The 21,714-nt window shown below is 38.9% G+C and overlaps 1 protein-coding gene across 1 annotated transcript in view; it reads right to left on the bottom strand.

Moving 5' to 3' along the window:
- Positions 1 to 21,714, bottom strand: part of bmpr1ba (bone morphogenetic protein receptor, type IBa) — a 60,576-nt gene that overhangs the window by 16,742 nt on the left and 22,120 nt on the right. The window contains exon 3 of the mRNA XM_067520781.1: positions 4,242 to 4,645. Coding sequence (XP_067376882.1) covers positions 4,242 to 4,341 — 100 coding nt within the window. The 5' untranslated portion in view covers positions 4,342 to 4,645. The remainder of the gene's footprint in view (positions 1 to 4,241; positions 4,646 to 21,714) is intronic.

Raw genomic sequence — 21,714 nt, 5'->3', positions numbered from 1 at the left:
AAAGACTGAAAATTAGTTTAGCTTTGACTTCAAATAAGAACAAATCAATATATTATAGTTTGAAAATGTACTTGCTGTATGTTGAAATGCAAGTTTCTGCATGGAATTACACTACACTTCTTAGTCATCCTATTCTCTATGTGGATCACTTCTCTCTCTCTCTCTCCTATATTTTACATCTGTTTCTCTCTTCTATAGTTCAAACCCAACATTTGCTTTACTGCAAATCTCCAACTTTTTGCTCTTAACCGTCAACACAAATTTACATGCCAAAATCAATGAGCAGTGACTTTCTCTCTCTCTGCCTGCTCACCCTTCCCCATCCATAGAAATTGTTTCAGAGCCTGAGAGTGGATTGAGGTTTGGGTGTGATGGGGGGGGGGGGGGGGGGGGGGGGGGGGTCTATGGAAAACCCTAAGCCCTTATTGTCCCAGCACATAGCCAGCTTTGCTCTGCTCTGCCTTCTCTCACCTGTTATCTGTCCATCACTGCATTGTGTTGTACTCAAGTGTGGACACATGGTTCACAGCAGCCACGGCAACTTAACAGTTCAAGATCAGGTTGTAATTATGACTAATGTACTTTTACCATCTCTGTGCTATGTTCCCCTGCACTAACTGTACAGCAGCTATAAACTAATACAACAAACCTACTGCAGACTAAAGCACAATGATGTAAATAAAACTTGTCTTTCAGTCAATAATGTGAACTGAAAGGTTACTGAAGAAGTAAAAGAAACTGTTTTTATTTTCAAACAAACACTTAGGCTATACAGAAGCTCATCTATAGAAACATTTTCTATGCCCATATACATTAATACATATACATGCGTTTTTAAACACTTAACATATTTTACCATAAAAGTACTTTTAATGTGTCTAAACAATAACTACATGTACACCAATACGGCAAATACGGACTTAAAACCTTCTTTAAAATATTTTTTTCTCACACGTGCACGCACACGCACGCACACAAGCACGCACACTATGAGAGCTCCAGCTGTGTCTTAAGAACTTAGGGCCAGGTCAGTAATCTGACTGGGATAGAAGTTACTGAATATGTATCAATTATCACCTTTCACCGTTTAGTCATTTCATGACTTTTCTACATATTTAGATTTGCTTCATTACTGATCCCCTGTATCATCATACACTTCCCAGACTGACTGTGGTTTGCGGCCCCAGTTGTGTTAAAAACCATTAAAATGTCACGCGTAAGAAAAATAAAAATGTTAAATCGAAGGTGTGAGTTTACCTCAGGAAAAAAACAACAGCAAAACCTTACGTCTGTGTGTCAGCTTTACAGCCAGCAGATCAGTAGTTCTAATGAGGTATCAGTTTCCACTGAGGGAACTCAACACATCCTGTCAGGAAGCTTTGGGACCAAGGAGCAGAAAATGCTACCAGTAGTGTGATATTGTGAGTCAGAAGTCACGCCTTCAGTTTCTCTTTTGTCAAAACTGACTGTTAGTCAGAAATATCTTAATCAGGATATCGTCAATGACTTACTGACAGCTGACTACCCGCACAGGAAGTGTTTGGAGGTGGGTAACTTCAAGTTACAGAGTATTCAGCCTGTCTTTTCTACATTTGTTTTTTTTTTTTAACACTATAGGCCAGCAGTTTTAATGAAAGATGCTCTTATTTGAACAACTCATCAAAATCTGAATTCAGCAAGCAGGTGCAGCAAAATACACACACACAACACACACACACACACAAACCTACAGTAGTATTTTGCCAACAACTTTATGTAAGTTACAAACAGATCACTCTGAAATCCTGTTTGAAAAATGGTACAGCACATTCTCAGTGCACTGAGAACACAGTGTCAAACAACAGCGTGTGAGGAGATTATTTTGGCTAAAACATGGGTGGGTGTTTTATTCTTTTAAAACAAAACCTTAAATTCTGCAGAGAGCAACAGAGTCTCATTAGTGGGCAATGACAAAAGCAAAGCAACTGGCAGAGCTTTGACTGTGAAAACTGATACAGCAGTGCTTATTTCCACCAAGGACAATGAAATGTAAGCTATCACGCTCACTCCTCATTTCCCAGAACTCACAATGAAGGCTGCAGCCTGGCGTAGGTGGAAGGTCACAGAAGATCCGTATGTGTGATTTATAAAGTGTGCATAAGTGTGCACATTCCTCACGCTCCCCTTCTCCTTCAAGAATAACGAACACATCGTCCTTTATTCATCTGCTGCAAAGACAATGGCCTAGACATACTGTAGGGCAAACCGTGACCTTCATTCAGACTCAACACTGTAGCTGTCTACTGCCTGTCTAAAGCCTGAAATGACTCCAGTTCACCTGTGGCTATAGGAAACACTAGCTGACCAAGTCTAGACCTCCATTCAGTCTACCAGTCATCCATGTGCTTTTTCAGATAGGGGGAAAGTGGGAATAAACAGTGAGGACACGGTGAGGAAAAGGCAGACCGAGAAAGAGAATGTTTAGTACAGGTAGTGTAGTGTGTTAAAACAATATTTATACCTGCTCCATCTTTCTTATTCTAATCTTCAGAAAACAAATATTTGCCCACTGAGTCACAGCTAAATCTATTGCCAGGACAATCAATCATCTGTCTGTCAACCAATGAATGAGCCTGTTCCCGATTCAATCAATCATCTACGTGTCAACCAATGAAAGAAGCTATGGCTAACAGGCCTTACGCTTAAATGCTATTTAAATAGCAATAGAGTTTTAACCGTTTGAAATTTACTGCCTTTGAATGCACCTGATTTAACTTTGACGACCAAAAAGAACCAGACCAAAGAAAGTAAATGTCTTAATATAGGAGTATACTCACTTGCACACACAAAACGTGGTAGAGGTACAATTTTATGTCAGATTTCACATATGGCTGCTTTGTGCCAGAGCAGTCAGTGTTGATATAAAACATTTGTTTGCAATTGTTATGTTTGTGTCCCATCTGTGCAGTGCAAATGCTTGTTCACAGCATTTAAAACGATCTCATCCTGGGAATGTGATTAAATGTTAAAACACCATCTGAGAGCAAAAGGGCTTAAATCAAAAGGAGGGGGTAGCTGACAAAGGGCTCCAAAGGAAAGCCGCCTCAAATTGGTGACAATGACAGGAAAGATAAATGAGAAACAGAGGATAACATGCAGCCAGAGGTCCGAGGATGATCTCTGCATATAACACACTGAGTGTGAGCCTTCACTGGCTCAACTTCAGTGCTCCCAGCTGAGATCGTCTCCAATGACTTTAAATGGAGCAACAATAAAAAGAGAGCGAAAGTAAATATGCACAGACACATCACTCATGACTCATGTCACAACTCGCTCATAACAAGGAACATGCAAAGTTAGTATTATGATTAATAGACACATTATCATTTGAATTCATTCAAAACTTTTTTGAGTTAATAATTCACTAATATGCTACAAAGCTTTTCAATCTATATTGAGAGAATCAACAGAAGCAGAGATGCAAACCCTGATGATACACGCCATGGCCGTAAACATAACAGACTATTAAATCTGACATGTTCTCTCTCTAACACCTCGCCAATCACACTCCAGATACCAAACATGGTCACAGACAAAGTGGCTGATGTGGCTAACGGCAGCAGTGTCAGTGCATGACAGTACACCTCTCTGTCAGACACTGTGAGTGAAGATATGTTACTGTATTTCAGAGCAATTAAAGGAACTGAAAATGAGCGTTAATTTGACAAGCTGCTCAGATATTCCATGGAATACTTTATTAATTAATATTTTAAACAAAAATGTTCAGTGTCTTGACCTCTTTTCATATAGTCTATACAAAATGTTAATAGTAAAAATATTTATAAATATCTCAAATCCAGAATCAGTTAATGATATTTTTGAGCTATTGACTTCATAAAATGCAATATAGCCTACTGCTGTGATGTAGACTTGTAACATTAACGTTACATATGAATCATTCCCCAGGGTCTATAATGTCTATAACGCTGAATTTTGGAGCTAAAGGTCTTCTCAAGTTGTCTATAGACTACTCAAACTGCAGAGCAGATTAAAGCTGCAACTTTAAAAAAGTAACATACACCTGTATGCAAAAAATCCACAACATTCAGGATGTGAAACAGAGTAAAATACTCCAGAGCACACAACTAAGTTTTCAAAAAAAATGACCCGAAATGCAACAGAGCAACTTCCCAGTAAAACTAAGGAAAAACAGCCGCAAGGCTGAAGGTGGCAGCAAGTTGAGAAAGTTAACATTAACTCACCGTGTGCTTGAAGAGAAAACAGTCCAAGCAATAGTAGAGGACCCCGACTCCAGAGACAGAGAGAGAGACAGCACTTCAGTCTTTCTCCCTGCACTGGCATGGTAGAGTCTGACGCTCTGCTCCTCTCTTCTCCTCTCTTCAGTACACTGAACACCACAGGATCCACGACTCACACACTGCCCCTCTCTCAGAGTGTGTGTTTGTATGTCCCAGAGGGGGAGAGAGAAAGCGGTGGTGGTGGTGGTGGGGGGGCGGTATCGGGCATGCAACCTTCTGTATCTGTGTGCGTGTGTTTCCACCACAACGTGAGAAAGTCCACACCACACAAAATGCACCAGCACCGACAGCGGCAGCAGCAGTCGCAGTTGATTGTCCTCCAACCCAGTCTGACAGTAGCAGCTCAGCTGAGTGAGAAAGAGAGAAAGACACAGAGAGAGAGAGAGAGAGAAAGGGGGAGTTTACTTCACTTGCCTAGTAGGGAGGGCTGACCCACTCACACACAGGGAGGGAGGACATGGGTGGAAAGAAAACGGGGGCAGGGAGCAGACAGGAGCAAGATGGGGCTTAGAAAAAGTAGGAGGAGGGTGAGGAGGATATTGAAAACAAGCGGCAGGATCTGAAGGACTCTGAACAGCTACAGAGAACAGTTTCCACTTTTCATTTTGAGTATAAATTCTGTGATGTTTAAAGTAGTAAACATTAAACTATATGTTAGGGGAAATGTGCTAGATTTTGAGTATTGGTAGATAACGGATATATAGCAGATAGTTAGATTGTTCGGGTAGAAATTGGAAAAACAAAACCACTGGAGTCTTGATTAGAGAATACAACTGAACACTGGATAAAACGTACCATGTGCATGCCGTCACCAGCAGCACAAGTGGCAAAGTAATTAAGAGCCATGGCCTACTGTACTTCAAGTGTACTAAATGTTTCGCTTTGATACACAAGAAGGCTAAATTGCAGTCTACTTACTGTAGCATGTTTTTAAGGTTTTGAGCCCAAGGTAATGACCTTCAGTCATAGACTGAGAACAGACAAGAACAGCCCCATGCAAAACAATACTATTCCAAAGTTTGTCTAACAAATAACTCCACAGCTTGGATTACCAAAAATACTTTTTTTCTTTTTTACCCACAACAATTGGTATTGACTTTTTTAATAGATAAAAATAGGTCATTTTGAGAACTACACATTGAATTATTTACTAATTTGACAGTTAGGACTATAGAATAAAAAAAAAAACAATAACCCCTCTTCTACTTGTTAACAAATTAGGCAGCTGGCACAGACACATTAAGGAGCTGTTACAGATTACATCATCCAAGCCAGGAGCTAATACATAAATGGATTGAGACGCCCTAATAGACCATTTCCCTTTTAGAGCTATCCTTTTTGCTGTAAGGCATTTGCTGTACACAAACCTTTGAGTGTGTATGTGGAGCACTTTGCTTTAAGTAAAGTAACAGACCTCAAACAGCATAGAATGAGCAGCTTTTTGTTTTTTAATCCGACACAAAATAGCAGTTTTTAAGGTTTTTAGGTCAAATAATGTGGGAAAAAGTTTCTGTTTTCATGTTATTGTGTCTCATTTGTAGCTACCACTGTTCTTTGCACCTCTTTTTCCCCCCTCACACTTGTTCATATTGTTCATTAGTGACAAACAATAGGCAGCCTGGCCCCCTCACTCCTAGATTAGAGGAAAAATTACTTCATAAGTAAACAGTACTGCTCAATTCTTCCTATAACTCCCAACATCCATCCTCTGAAGCCAGTCAAGCTCAAGAGCTATATAGTGATTTTTCAAAAAGGTCTACGGCCCATTTTAACGCATTACAACAAGATTACTAGCCAATTCTGCATCATAATAAAATTTAATTAGTGATTATTAGAATTAAAGTTTGTTTTGGTGGCGTGATGCTTAACACATCAGCAGTCTCAGGAGTGCATTTTATTTAAAAAGTTTTAATGTTTAATTTACACAGTCTTAGGCCCTTTAACTTATTTCTGACCCCCATCTTTCTTAATTTGTTGCCACCTTTGGTGAAAACAAAATTTTGTTTTTGGTATTTTTCTGAAAACTTAAAATTCTTTGTATAAGACACCTAATTCATGTCTTGTATGCTATAAAAGTGAGAAAAGATTTTATGCAATCAAGATGGAAATTACTTCTATTTCCTTCACTCTCTGACTTATTATTTTTATGCATCCTTAGATCACAAGGGGTAGAAAGCGAAGTGCTTAAGTAAATTTTTACATCTTTTACATCTGTACTTTAGTTAAGTCGATTTAATTATGGCTACTTTGAACTTTAATCCACTACGTCTAAGAGCAAATATTTATACTTTTCTAATCAAAATTGCATTACAGTCACATCACTTTACATATTTCATAATAAACTATAATAAACTATTTTTTATCAAAACCAATCACTAGACAGACAGGCATAGTGTTAGTTTCTCCTTCCATTGTAAAATACCTATTAGACATATTACAAGTACTCAAATTGAGCTGGTATGCAGTAATTTTATTCTTTGGCTTCCTGAAACTGAACTTGGTGTTGCCTACCTCTTCTTCTCACTTGATATGTGTAGTTTAGTAATATGCAAACAGCTTTCAGCTCCTCCCTTCAGGGGTCATCACAGCAGGACGATTTGATTTGGCATGAGTTTTTGATCCTGAACCCTCCCATTTTATCCCGGCTTTGAACCGGCACCAGGGTGGCCCATGGTGGATGGGCGGAGCATGGTGGGGTAAGATTTGAACCCACAGCCTTCTGAATCCCAACCCAATGATCTACCACTGAGCCACCAGGCTCCCCCAAGAGTAGTTTATGAATAAAATTGAAAAAGCATCAGATCATATAGTTAATCAGCTTCAACCTATAATTTATGTCCTTTACCATAATTAGTTAATTTCCCCCAAAACATGAAGTAGCACTGGTCCAAAGAAATGGAGAGAGAAAAAAATTGTCAATTACTTTTACCTTTAAGTAATTTTTTAAAAATTTTAGTAAAATATAAATCATGTACTTTTACTCAACTAGAATTTTCAGCGGGTACTTATAATTTAGTAGAGTACATAATACTTTAGTACAGTTTTTGAGTACTTCATCCACTACTGTAGATCATACTCCGCTACTTCTTATACTTCCCATATTTTTATTAACAAACAAACTCGTTGTGCCCTCCCCCTTCAGTCCTGCCTTACTCTCCTTTTCCCACTCCCCTCCTCCAGTGAACCAGAATGTCATTTCAAGCATGTCTAACCATGGGAAGCCTTTTAAAAACTGTGACAGCATTGGTGTGTGTGTGTGTGTGTGTGTGTGTGTGTGTGTGTGTGTGTGTGTGTGTGTGTGTGTGTGTGTGTGTGTGTGTGTGTGTGTGTGTAGGGGAATAAGTGTTTCTATCAGTGAAAATAGTAAATGTCTGTTGTGATTCGATGTAATATAGGAGGAATATAGGATATCTTATGCAGATTGAGGATTGACCCCCTTTACCAACAGTTAGGTAATGTGAAATCACAACCATTACAAACTTGCTATTCTTCCACAGCATCACCCTCATGCTGGACCTATGATGAATGAGTGAGACTATCACAAGCAAACGATGAGCAGTTAAACTGAAAGAAAAAGAATAGTAACAAAAAGGTTGCCGACAAGAAAAACATAAGGGGAGGATCAGAGAAGAAAAATGACTGTGTCAGGTGGTTTGGAAGAAATTTTTGAGATAATAAATGAAAGATGGTGACCTTTTGGAGAGACATGCAGGAGTTCAGAGGAAGGAAAGGGGAGAAGAGGGGATTAAAGAGAGGTAAAAAGGAGCAGGAGACATAAAAGAAAACTGCTCAAATAATTATATCTAAAGCAGCTAGTACAGTTTTAATGATTTATTAGTTCCAGTCTGTTTTTCATGTTATGAAAATGTGCCTCAGTCAGATGAGGTGTCCAAGTCAGTGCTGGGGGATCAGGGACAGGTGTCTAAGCTTCCCATGTGAGCAGCTTTCAGTCTCAAAAACAGCTGAGTTTGCTTTGAGCAGAATGCAAAATACAAAAATTACATAAAGAAATGTAAAAACAAATTTGCTTTCTGATTTACAAAATTGGTATGCAAATGATACATCTTTGTTGTCAAAAGAAACTGTTCTTTATCCAATAATAAGCTATTTAAGATTAAATAAATTTGCACTCTGCAACACCATTGTGTGTGTGTTTTTTTTTGAAAACCACAAAGCAGCTCCCCATGGTTACATCGACTCAACATTCCCAAAATGTATAAATGGCCTTGGCATGCTTGTGGCTTTACATCCAGACAAGTATGTTGTTTAAAAACATCTGCACTCTGAGATTTCTGCTTTGCACCAGAGGATTTAAAGACCACCTTTTCCTGGAGGAGGATCATTTATACCTCTATTTGATGTGTGACCTGCCTAACAGTCGGTGGGATTAAGTAAGTTTTAAGGAAACACCTCTGTGGCACAGCAGCATATCTACTAATCCCCATCCATTCACTTCAGTGAATCTTTAAACTAACAAGCAGTTTAACATAATCTGCTTTAAGCCTGTCCATTCACTCCTATTCGCTAGTCCATTTACATAGCAATCGTTCCTGCCTGAATGGTTTGCAGGGGGAAACACAATGAAAAAATGTGAGAACATGTGTATGGCAGTGGGCCTGTAGATATTGGTGAGATATACAAGAGATACAGGACTAATTCCTCTTCCTATATAAGTCTAATGGTACTTATGTGCCCCTCTGAGACACATAAGTGTCTCCCTTTAAGTGTGGAAGTAAAATGCAAGTATTGTTTTGGTTTTGAGGAAAAACACAGATGAGCCAAAAAACCTAGAATATATTCTGCTCAAACAGACTATAAAATCACTTTTGTACTGCAAACAATGTAAATCATTGAAAACTGTCTGTACAAGTTGGAAGCAGTAGGTGTGAAAGATTTATGGATGGACACAAGTAGGGAGTGCATGAAAAACTGGTCCATGAGGAATGTGCAAGGGATGGAGAGCAGAAGAACACAGTGTGGTGATGAAGCATGGAATTAAAGGAGTATGTACCAGTCTTTTCATCCTTTGTTGCAACACAAAACCTCAACACTAAACAAACTGAAACTTCTGTCACAAGAAACCCACCCTGACTCATCCAAAAACTGCCAGATTGATGAGAGAAATGAGGAAACGAGGGATAGCACACATAGCTTTAGGAGCGGCAGGATGACGGAGCGGTGACAGAGAAGAAGTCCGTCAGGTCCACCTCTGACCTCAACACCGATTTGTTCTTGACTGACCTTTCACCTTAGGGGAAAATCCCTCTCTACCACTGCTGGAACATGCTCTCTCAAAAAAACTAGAAAGCATGGGAGAGCTAAAAGTGAAACAGGAGTCAAAAGTAATACATACATTATAAAGTAATTTATAATGTATACAGAAATGTACAGATATTAAATGGCAACTTCACCAATTTTCAACTTTCTCGCCATGACTTGTAAATATGCTATAATGCTTATAAACTTCTTTCTGACTTCCCTATATTAAAATGGCTCTCTACTTCTAATGGGAAAATGCCTTTAGATGACATAATTTGGAGGAACCTTCAGTTCAGATTATGTTATCTGGTTGCCCACACTATAAGGTTGTGATCATGGTCAACCCGCTTTTCCAGAGCTCCCCCAGATGATAACTCCTCCAGGTCATGCCATCTGGAGTGGTTTTTCAGATAGAAATGGAGAAATATTTTAAAATAGGGAAGTCAGAAAGAAAAGCATTATTGCATATTTACACCCTAAACTAAAGCCATGGGGAGCATGTTGAAAATTGGTGAAGTTAAACTTTAAAATTAACTTACCCTCTGCCGTATTTCACAGGAGGACAGTCTCCATCAGATTATGTCTGAAGATGAAGATTATACATCCTTTGGTATGAACTGCACTGAACTACAGGCAGTCTATTAGTAACACTCTCTAGTTACTTGTGTCAGCTTCAGTATTTTCAGCTGTCTGCCGGGCTTGTTGACATAATCACAGAACCACAGAGTTAAGCAAAGATTTTGTAGTAAGGACGAGATCGTTCACTTCACCAACGGTAAGGTAACAAGGGTGATAATATCATCTTATGAAACAGTTATCATTATCCCAGCATTATACAATATCTTTGTATGACCAAACAATTTTTATATTGTTATTTTTAGGCGACTTTTATTACATCATTAAGAATACAGAGGTCTGGACCTCAATACATCCATGTGTGTCTTATGTATAAAAGTACCTTTGAGACATGAGATATTATTTGAAGGTATTGCAAAAAGTACCACACACAACCAGGAATGTCTTTGTGTGAAGTATTTCTAGTTGTGAGGACATTCTCTAGCCCCTTAACATCAACCATTACAACTAAATGCTCAGCTTTAACACTTACCCTAACCTCAACCTATACAACTCTCAACATGAGCTCTTCATGAACTCCCCTTTGAAAGACGGTGAGAATATAATGACCAGCTAAAATGTCTTCACTTTCTTCAATATGTGATGGTGTAAACTGGCCCTCACCACGTAAAGCTATACAAGTGCACACAGACACATGCATACACAGGCTCAGAGGATGGTGTAAAACTATTTAAAGTTAATGACAGCCCAGTGATAGACTGTGACTACCTTTTAAAGCTTGTAATTGTCATCGTTAAACGACTCACTGAATCACTTTACAACCACCATAAAATAATTGACAGGGAAAGGTGTGGTCAGGATAAGGTACAACAAACCTGAGAATGAGTGTCAGAAAACCACCTCTGATCTGCCCTAAATAATTGATTTATATATTTAAAGGATTTCAGTGAGATTATTATCCTGTTAATTTGCTCTATGGATACATACGTGAAAAAGTTTACATTTAAAAGTTTAAATTTGCTTTGAGTAATTGTCTTAAAAAAAAAAAAAAAAAATCAGTCAGTTTAAACGATGTGTGGCTTTATGATGGAAAATACATTGAGTCTAGAAGAACCAAATCGATTTGGGCACCTGGAAAGAACTGGGGTCAGGGTTGATAAACAGGGATCTGACTGACCAAAAGGGTGGAATGTTAAAAATGTCCTCTTAAGGTAACAAAACAGTTCACAGAAGACAGAAGAGTCATTTGGCAGCTGCTTCCTGAGTGGTAGCTATAGACAGAGCTTGATGTCCCCCTCTTCACTGTGGGATCTGTGGCTGCCTACTTTTCTGATTCATAAATCTGCAACAGCTTACCAAATAACTGAGGATCACGATCTGCAGACACCCACCACCATTTTTTTTGTCCTGCCACAATGACTGGCCCCTGACTGTCTCTCCATCTGTCACACAACATAGCTGCAAAAGCTCTGACTGGGGTTTGCTACAACTTTAAGCAATGGTGTTTATCTGTGAAATTCTTGCGGCTTGAATTCTTAATAATATTAAGCGAATGCTGCATTTTAGTCAATTGACTCATTCAGGGACTTTGAAAACTGTATTGGTTCAGGAAATTAAGTCTATTAGGGGGTTTTCAAGGCTCCAGGTTATCGCTTTTGACTATGCTTTGCCAAAACAAACATTTCCACTACAGTCTCACAGCAGGGCACTGCCATGCTCCGTCTCGGTGGTAGGGTAGAACCCAGCCAAGCCTCTTACCAGTTAAACTTGTGTCTGCACTGAAACCAGAGAGAAAACTGTGTTTTAAAAACTTTCTTTGGCTTCAATTATCAGTATTTCATAAGCTTTCCCTTAAATCTGGTTTGAAGTTCAGTTTTATGTTGGTACTTTAATTATGAGCCTTATTATAAAGCTACAGTGAAGCTGTTTTAAGTTTTTGATAACACAAAACAAAAAATTTCCTCTGATGCTGCTTAATAATCCACTAGCACTGGCAGAATGTTTTAAATGTAAAGAATTTCTTTTTTAAATAATTTCATTCACTCATGTTTGTCAACAAAGTTAGGGGAGCTTCAATAAAAACAGGTTTACTGAAGCGGGTATGGATACATCCTAATAAAGGTGGTAAGGATGAGTCTGAAAATTGCATGGAGAAATAGTCTAGTAACAGCCTAAATGACCTCACACATGTTGGAGGTTCTTACTTTGATTTGTGTCCAGCACACCCCCAACACACCAAAGTAAAAACTGCCACAGTATAGAGCAATTGCCTCCCCCTATGGAAACAGCTTATATGCTGCGTACCAGTCATTCCTGAGTGCCCTTGCTTTCTTTTTTCCCCATTTGATATAGGAAAATAGCCCAGGAAACAAACAGACATTATAGCTTATTCACAATAAACATTAAGCAACTACAGTTGAAATATACTACTGGAAGAGTATTATTATCAAGACAAATTGTTTTTGCTATGTAAAACAAAAATGGAATCATGCTTAGAAGCGACACTAGCAGATACTTAGTTGGGTATTGATCTACATGGAGCAAAATTGGAATATTGCATCCCTTTACACATTTAAGGGTTCAGCAATTTCTCCCCTGGTTCTTAAAATGTTTTCATTAATCATGTAAATAATACAGTAATAGTAGTTCAAGAATGATATGTCAATTAGAAAAAAAATAAGGATTAAACAGTCTATGGATTGCTGTCAGAGGATGAGAAGCATTAAGCGAGGAAGCTTAAGTTTTCTGAACTGAAACACATCAAAAGGTTCAACAGGAGTTCAATCAGCTGTGGAGGAGGCGCATGCCTGTCATGAGGCAAAATAATTGCAAGAGTGCAGTGTTTTTGTTGAGCTGTCACTGCGACATTTTGGGGCAGCAATCTTTCAGAGACTATCAACACGGGAATAACTGTGTTTAGATGTGTACTAAATAATCTACAGAGCCGTTTATGTTCATTTCCCTTCTATTGTATATTCTGTAACAATTTGTGTGACCACTGATTTAAAAGCACGGGGTTCTGGAAGTTCTGCTTAAGCTTTTGAAAGCAACTCGATTTTGTCCTGTTTATGTGGAGAGGACCACCTAAAGTGGGAGCTTATGCTAATAAAAGAGCTGCACGTGTTTCCATGGCCAATGGCAACTGTTTCTACAGCCAAGAATAGCGTGGGCCAATAAAACTGTTCTGTCTCTATTGCTGGTCCTATTCACTGTTGCCTTTTCTCTGCTCCCTCTCTTTATCACACCTGCCAAACACAATGCTTCTTTCAGTTGATTTGAAATTCCTACACATGTCTGTTTGGTGTTGTGTATTTTCAAGATTAGTAACATCATCACTTGAAATTTTTATGGCTTTGGGATAAAACAAACTAACACAAAATGTTGTGTGATTAACTAACTTACTGCAGAATGTAATTTTAAGCACCGGTAAATTATCTGAAAACATATGCAGACTGATCATCAGAAAGATAAGTAATTTAATTGAATCCAATAAGTAAATTATTAGTGGAGAGATTAAGGAGGACAGACCTTGTTATGGTGGCTGTTTAGGGCCAAACAGAACACAGTGACACCAGAGCAGGGAGCTGACCTACAAACTGCCCATAACCTCCACACCTGCATGAACACATGGATACACACTGACAGAAAAAACACATGCACCAGTCCAGACATATTAACTTGAATTCGCACACCAACGTATTCGCACATCATTGCCCATGACACCAGCCAGACCTGCCAAAAGGACACCATTTGACCACCATTAATACCATCTGTTAGGCTAAACACTCATGCTTTTTAATTGTCCTTTGTCATAGACTTTACCAAACAATCAGATACATACTGCCAGGACTGAATAGAGTGCTTTACTGAACACTTCAAAAGAGAGCTGTGAGAGAGGTTAGAGGTGTCGGCCAGAACGAAGGGAGAGAAGAAGTATGTGATTTGATTCAAACAGGCACTCTGAAGCAAATAAGGGAAGAAAAACAGAAACAACAAGATAATAAGAGCAATCCAAGGTTATGTAAGTTAGAATAATTCATTTTAATAAAGAATATACCCACACCTCTTTGTAAAACCAATGCTCAATTGTCTTCTGTGCTTTTTATTTATTAAGTTTGAATAATTCTCAATATTCCTTTGTGCTCTTAAAGAACATAAACAATTAACACTTTATTTAAAACTAACACATGCTTTTAGAAAACACTGTAGAAAATGAATGTATATTCATAACCAGTGTTGGGCAGTAGTGCAGACAGTCACTGTATGGAGATGTTTGGTCAGATGATGCCCAGAACACCTCACACAGCCTGCGTTGCTGACAGGCTCCTCATCCTACACCTTCTATGTAGACACTATGTGATTTTGTTTTTTTATGTTAAGCATGTCATTTACAGGTTCACATATAACAAGAAGAGAGGAAAAAGCAGATTTCTGGGATTTGTATATAATTTGTAGACATAATATATATGCAGGTCACCACCAGAACTCCTGGGTGAATTGGGTAATGCATTACCTTGTATTATAGTAATGGGATTATTTTCAGAAATTCAGTAAAGTTGTTTTTCTACATATCTTAAATAAAAAAGTGGCAACATGAGTTTACTTTTGCTGTTCATAGTTTGAGTAATTGATAAAAATTAGTACCGACTAAATAACTTGCAAATTAACAAGTAACAGCAAGTAACGCAGGGACGTGATGTCCTGGATTCAGGTTCATCTTGCAGATGATCTCTTGCAGAAAGCACAGCTTAAGTTTTTGATGTTAACAAAGACGGACAGGAAGGAAGGACAACAGGACAGACAGAGGAGGACATAGTTGAGTCGGATGAGGGGAGGTGATGGGAGCAAAGTGGGGTGTCGGAAAGGTGGCGGGGGTGCATGAGGGTCTACTAGGGGTGAGTGGCGCAGTGGGATAAGAGCGTGGGGAGTTCATGCCCCTGCCAGGCCCTTTTCGCACTGCATAAACAAAGAGATTACAGTGAGAAGGGGCTCTGCGTCGCTAACAAGCAGGGACACCACACACACACACACTCTCACTCTCACACACACTCACGCATATAGAAATCACACACAGACACACACACACACACGCAAAAGCATAAATTAGATTTAAATGCTCGCACAAATAAAAACAAGCCCATGCTAACCAACGTGCACCCACATACACAACATGAACACAATAAACTGACACACAACTAACAAGAAGCATCACAACATAGTGGCGCCACCTGTCTCCTCTTCAACCAATTAATGAGCTCCCGGCTCCTGGGATGCTACAACGAGGTGGCAATTAGCAGGGAAAAGAAAGGGGGAGACGTGAAATGAGGGGAAAAAAAAAACAGATGACAGGAGGGGGGTAAAGGGGCTAAAAAAGGGGGAAAGAGAAAGAATGAAAGAGTAGGGATAAAGAGAGAGAAATACAAAAAAAATACTGAGTTCTGAGATGAAAAACAGAAAAGTCAAAAACCAGGGGCAGGAAAAAATGTCCACAAAAACAGAAAGATCACAATTTCACAAAACTTAGGCTTTCAGAGTAAGTTATCACGGCCTTTGGTTAACTATTGCATGCTTAGTTTTGTAAGTTATTGCCTTGCCAACGGGTTTTTGTTGACACCAAGCAATCAGTGAGTGAAGCACTCACACTCTAAAGCTTTTCACATGTGTTATTACACATTCTGAGTCATTTGCAAAATTAAAATGGTAAAAAAATGAAAGAACTGGATACTAATAAAAAGCATTTGATTTAGACTGAGAATTGTTTTATTACAGATTTGGTGGGACTTAAGTTATATTTACAGTATATCTTTGCATTGTGTACACAGTGGTAATTTTAGGCAGTGTCAGGACTCTGATTTGTTTTACTAATCTGTGGTGTGTGTGTGTGTGTGTGTGTTGATATTCACATATATCACAACCCATCTGACATCTCGTCCCTCTGTCATTCAGTCAAACTATGTTTCCTTTTTTCTCTGAAACACACACACACAAACACACACACACACACACACACACACACACACACTTTGTTTGCCACCTGATAACTGGCAGTCATTCATACAGTTTCTCAATCTTCTTGACCCCTGAACCCTGAGACTTAAATACAGAACAGGAACTGACGACCGGTCACAAACTTGCTGTCAGCGATTGTTCACATACAGGCACACAAAAAACATCGATCGAGTATCGGAAAATAAAAAGGCGCATTTGCACATTTTGCAGGAATAGAGGCAAATAAGTGAATCACTGAATAACAAAATAAAGACAGATGCAGCTATAGAAATGCCATTCAAATTCATCACTTTAACAGAATTGGATTTCATACTCCATTAAACTGTCAACTTTAGTTTAGGGCTTTATGCAAACTCACTTAAAACGGTAGAAAAAGAAAAACCTAATGGCTATCCACATGTAAAATAAAGATTTACTATTAGATGCTCAAACATCAACTACTTACTATTATTTAAAAACTTCAATGTTTAAACTTTTTTTTACTGGTAATATTCCAATGTGCCATAATAATCTGATGCCCCACTCAAATGCCATGATATGATGCACATTACAAGACACAAAAGAAAGGCAGAAATACACACACACACACACACACACACTTCTATGCAACCCCTACCATGTCCACACACATACATGGGGCAGGTGTGGGGTCAGCATTAGGGTCAGTAGCCTCGGTCCAGCTCCCAAATATAGAGCATCCACTATTCAGGGATCCTGAAGTTCTCGTGTGACCACCATGGACCCTTTATGTTCTGACAGAAACAGACATACCTAACAAACAAAACAAGCATTCATTCATGCATACACTTACATGCCCAAGTACTCACACCCATTCACTGGATATACACATGTATGTATGCACGTGGGCAGAGTACGTGAACACACACACACACACACACACACACACACACAGTATACCACACTCTGTTACTCTAACACGTCATTAAGATCGTTATCATCATGCTATTTGAAAACACAAATGCTCATTTCCTCTCTCGTCCAACCCACCAACCCTTCACCCATACTAACTTTTTCATGTTTCTCTTCTTCTGTTTCACCTTCTTTCCTGACTCCCACAATCTCCCTCACTCTATTGGAAGACACTATTCACAGTGTCCATTCAGTATGTAACAGAGAAGCTCTTCTATAGCTGAAACATAAGACTGACAGTATGACCTCTGATGATGACCTGTGCACTCCCAGCTAACAGCTCTGACAAGAAGAAACATGCCTATATGTATTGTGTCTGTATTTAATGTGTGTATGGAAGCTGCAAAGAGATCCATTTTATGTCTGCTGGCTGTGCATTCAGCAGCATGAATGCGTTTCTGCACAGATAGAGCCTGTTCCAGAAGCAGCCATGCACACTTCACACTTCATAGATGAGCTTGTATGTTTGCATCATGAGAAGATCCTTTCTTCCTTTAAACTTTGGCCTTTCCATCACTTATGCCTTGGTCTCAACAGAACATAAAACTTTATTTCAGAATCTTGTGACTCATCTCTGTACTATTCCAAACAGCCATTCAACCTGTTGGTTAGATATAGAAATCTGAGTATTACTATAATGTAAGAGTATAATATGTATCACTCTCAGAATTGATTTACAATCCTCAAGTATGAGGGCAAAACGCATGAAATGGGAGCAAGGAATCCTACAGAGAAACAAATAACTCAGATCAGCAGAGAATCTGATCTGAACATCAATTGCACGTCTGTTTAACAAATGGCTTAAAGAAAGCTTTTTAAGTTGTGCTAATTAATACAATGGTTTAAGCTTTGCACACCATACTGATACTGAAAATCACTTTGAGAACTAAGTTTCAGTCCTACTTCATTTTAACAACAATAAAAGTCGAACATAGGCACAAAATGTAACAGATTCTGCTTGTGTGCTGCTGGTGGAGGCATAGGGAACAAATGGCAACACAGTCATAGGAAAAAGCTAGGTAAAACCCACTGTCTATGCAAGTCTGTAACAAACACACACACACACATTCAAAAAAACTTCAATTTAATTTTCCTTTTGACGCACATCTATGGAAAAATATTGCAACACACCATCTAATTTCACCGTATTTGCGGGGGTGTATGGAAATGTATGCATGGATCAGTGTGAATGTTGGGTAGCAATATTGTGAAACTAGGAGGCATGCCCACATTGTTCACATCATACACATCCTACTTCTTTCTTTGGTATCCCCTAACAACAATGTTTTCTTGCAGTTTCTGGCTGGTTCACATTAATCCTTATGGATCCTTAAAGGTGTTAATGTCTCTGCTTCGAGTGCGTGTGTCAATGTGTCATCATAACATTTTGTATTCTGGGTGGTCTTTTATTCACCCTTGCAGCTGCAGATTTATTACAGACCTTTTTTAAGAAACCTATGTTCAGCAACTAATGTAATAAAAATCCCATAAGATGTAGGCTTGTATGTGTAGGGCAAATGTTTAAAGTTCTGATGGATGATTGTGTTTTTATAAAGATGTATCAACTACAGTATTTCATTTTGTAGAATTCTATCACTTTGGGTTTATGGTTGCAATAGGTAAAGAGAAATCATGTTCTCTTTCTTTTTATTTTGATAAAACTGTTAGCTAAATGAAGCGCACTGAGCTACTTTTCTTTAGCTATGTTTAGCTTATTTTTCTTAGTTTGATTAGAATTAAAGAAAGATTCAATTTAAATTTAAAAGTCAGAGTGAATATCATTTTATGTTTGGAAGCTCTTTTATTTAATTTTCATTTAAAAAAAAACTCCAATTGAAGCTTGACACATGTTAGGGTAGGCGCAGAGAATATCAAGTTAAATTGGTTAAGGTATCATCAACAGCAATCATTTTCTGTAACTCAATCTTTTGAGGAGTCCCTGAAGAGCACCAATAACCACCATCTTGATCCTGGTATCTCCCCTGACAGGTAACTAGGAGTGTGCGTGACACCTAATTACAGCATTTTAAGGATGACTGCAGGTTTATCTAAACTGCTTTTAAAGTTCCTAATTTATTTTGATGTCTGAGATTTTTGACTGAGATTTAATTTAATATACCTTCTAAACAATGGTGCTATTTGTCAGTAAAATGGCTTTTAAATATGTAGCAGTGACAGAAAGTGTGTGTTAACAGATTTTGTGCCAAGCTGCCCAACTTTTGATGGGGTTTGGTGTATGAATGATTAAAACTCAATATAAAATGTGAGCTTGATTCCTTGTCCTTTAAACCTCTTTATAATCCTGATATAATTACAATCCGTTTTAAAGACAGGATACATTGCGAAACAGACATGAACTCAGACAGCAGACACCGGCCTTCTAGTTTTACATGGATCCGTTGATTTTTCATACACAGAGTAGCAGTCTGTGTGTGTAGACCATGAGGTAGTCATTTTAACATTATTGGTTATTCTAGAAGATCGACTGGTTACATTTAATAACAAGTTCAAGTCTTCTCATCCAAAATACTTGGAGCTCTTCAAGTACATTGATCCAGCTCAGTATCAGGTGTAGAGAACAGGTGAGGCCTTGAACTAGTAAAGCACAAATTCACATACAAAAGCACACATGCATATACACATTTGGCTCTACAGCAGCCTTCAACAATGGCACATTTGTCTAACAGCTGATCGCCATATGATAAGAGAGAGAAGTATATTAGGCAGGACACCCACACACGCACACAATCATGGCTTCAGATGCTTATCGTATTTACATAATCATTACTTGTGGGTGAGACTCTGTCACGACCAGTGTGGCGTTCACAGTAATATTAAAAGCTATTACTGTCTGAGAGATAAGGCCATGTGCACACATACACACAGCATGTGTTTACAGGGTATTTGTCCCTACAAACACATGTGCGTACACATACAGACTCATGCACTCATTTTAGTTCTAGATAAGGAAACCAAGTCAGAGACAACACTCCGTTGTAAAAGTTAGAAAACTTTAAGTAGTTTTCAGGACAGAGGTGCTCACATCCCACAAACCCCCCCACTTACCCACACACAAACACTCACACACACAAATCCGACCCCACTGCCCCTCCCCAAGGCTTACCGAAATTACTGCCACCTGAAGCGGAACCCCGTCCATCATGCAGAGGCCCCACAATGCCCCACAGGTGTCTTTTAACATGTCCAAATCCCCCCCATTCTTCCCCCTGGCTCTCCATGTGGCCATTCATCTGGCTGCAGTTGAGGACATCAAAACAAAACACATCCCCGGGGGAAAACCTCACAGCTAGCCATGCACATGAATTACTCTGAAGTGAAGACTCAGCTTGGTGCTCGCAATGCTGTGACAAGACAATCCGACTGTTACATTTAGATCCTACAGTCTGACTTTGTGTTAGAGAGAGAAAGAACATTATTGTTCCTCTTTGTTTCATTGGTATTCATGTTGCACCTTTGTTGTCATCAGATGGTTTTAACTGTATGCTGCACAGACTCCCGTTCTTTCATCGCAGTTCACATGCCCCATTGTTCTGCTTCTCATCTCCTCTTGTGTTTTTTTTAAACAAGTGGATCTGTAGCCAGGAACCAAAGAACAAATCACTTCACCCCGACCAGACTTGTAGCATCAAGATGAACGTTGAATGAGTTATGAGAGACAGGTGGAAAACACTCCAAACCACAAAGACCAACTATGTGTTGCTATAATATTTCAGCTGGCTGCAGTTTAAAAGAAGTGTTGCTAAACAAAATAGAATTTGTTTAAAATGGAGAGAAATGGGGCAACCACCAATTTTCGCTAAATGGCATTTAAGTGAAAAGCACAGAAGGACTGGCCAAATCCAACCATTCCACATTAACAGTGGGCTGGCAACATATTATCCATGCCAGAAAAAATAAATGCTTTTCCATTGTAGCCCACAGTTTATCTTTCTCAAAAATAAAAAGTACACAGAGTCATTTTTTATTGCCCAAGTTAAACAAAATGAAGAATTTTTACCTAAGATGAAAAATTAAGATTTGTGCAGATGTCGTGCTAGGAGAAAAACTAAAACACAAATGCAGGTATCAGCACAGACAGGGAAGACAGGCATAAGGACAGCCACTGCCACACAGACAGAAACACAGACGGTCAGTCTTTTAGAATAAACACCGGAGCTCTCAGTGTCGCCCAGGAAGAAGTTATTTTCTTTGATGTCAAGCCATGTGTTCCTCGCAGCAATTGACGTACTGTCCAAACAAACATCCCCACCGCTGACACCCTCAAGGTCAGTGTATGTGTTTCAGTATGACGTTTGGTGGTGTGTGCACATGCATGCGCATATGTGCACTGAGACAACAGGGGTGGGTGGATGGGGTGGGTTACACACAAAAATTGTGGCTTGGTATGTCAGTCATGCATTTTCAAAGCTGTTCTTTTATCTTCTTTATGAAGAGAACAGTAGACAATATCTGTCTGCAATGACCCACCTCCTGGTCCTTTAGGCTAGTGTAACCACCAAGGATGTCAAATTGTCATGCCAACATTTCGGATATTGTTAGAGGCATGCAATGTTTCTTTGCTGCAGGATTCTTTTAAGAAATGAAACCATAGTCTCACTCAAACCTCACATTAATTGCTCTG

This window comes from Channa argus, chromosome 11 (assembly GCF_033026475.1).
Source record: "Channa argus isolate prfri chromosome 11, Channa argus male v1.0, whole genome shotgun sequence".
Classification (NCBI taxonomy): domain Eukaryota; kingdom Metazoa; phylum Chordata; class Actinopteri; order Anabantiformes; family Channidae; genus Channa; species Channa argus.
Note: the sequence above shows the minus strand (reverse complement) of the source record. Positions and strands in the feature narration are given on the sequence as shown.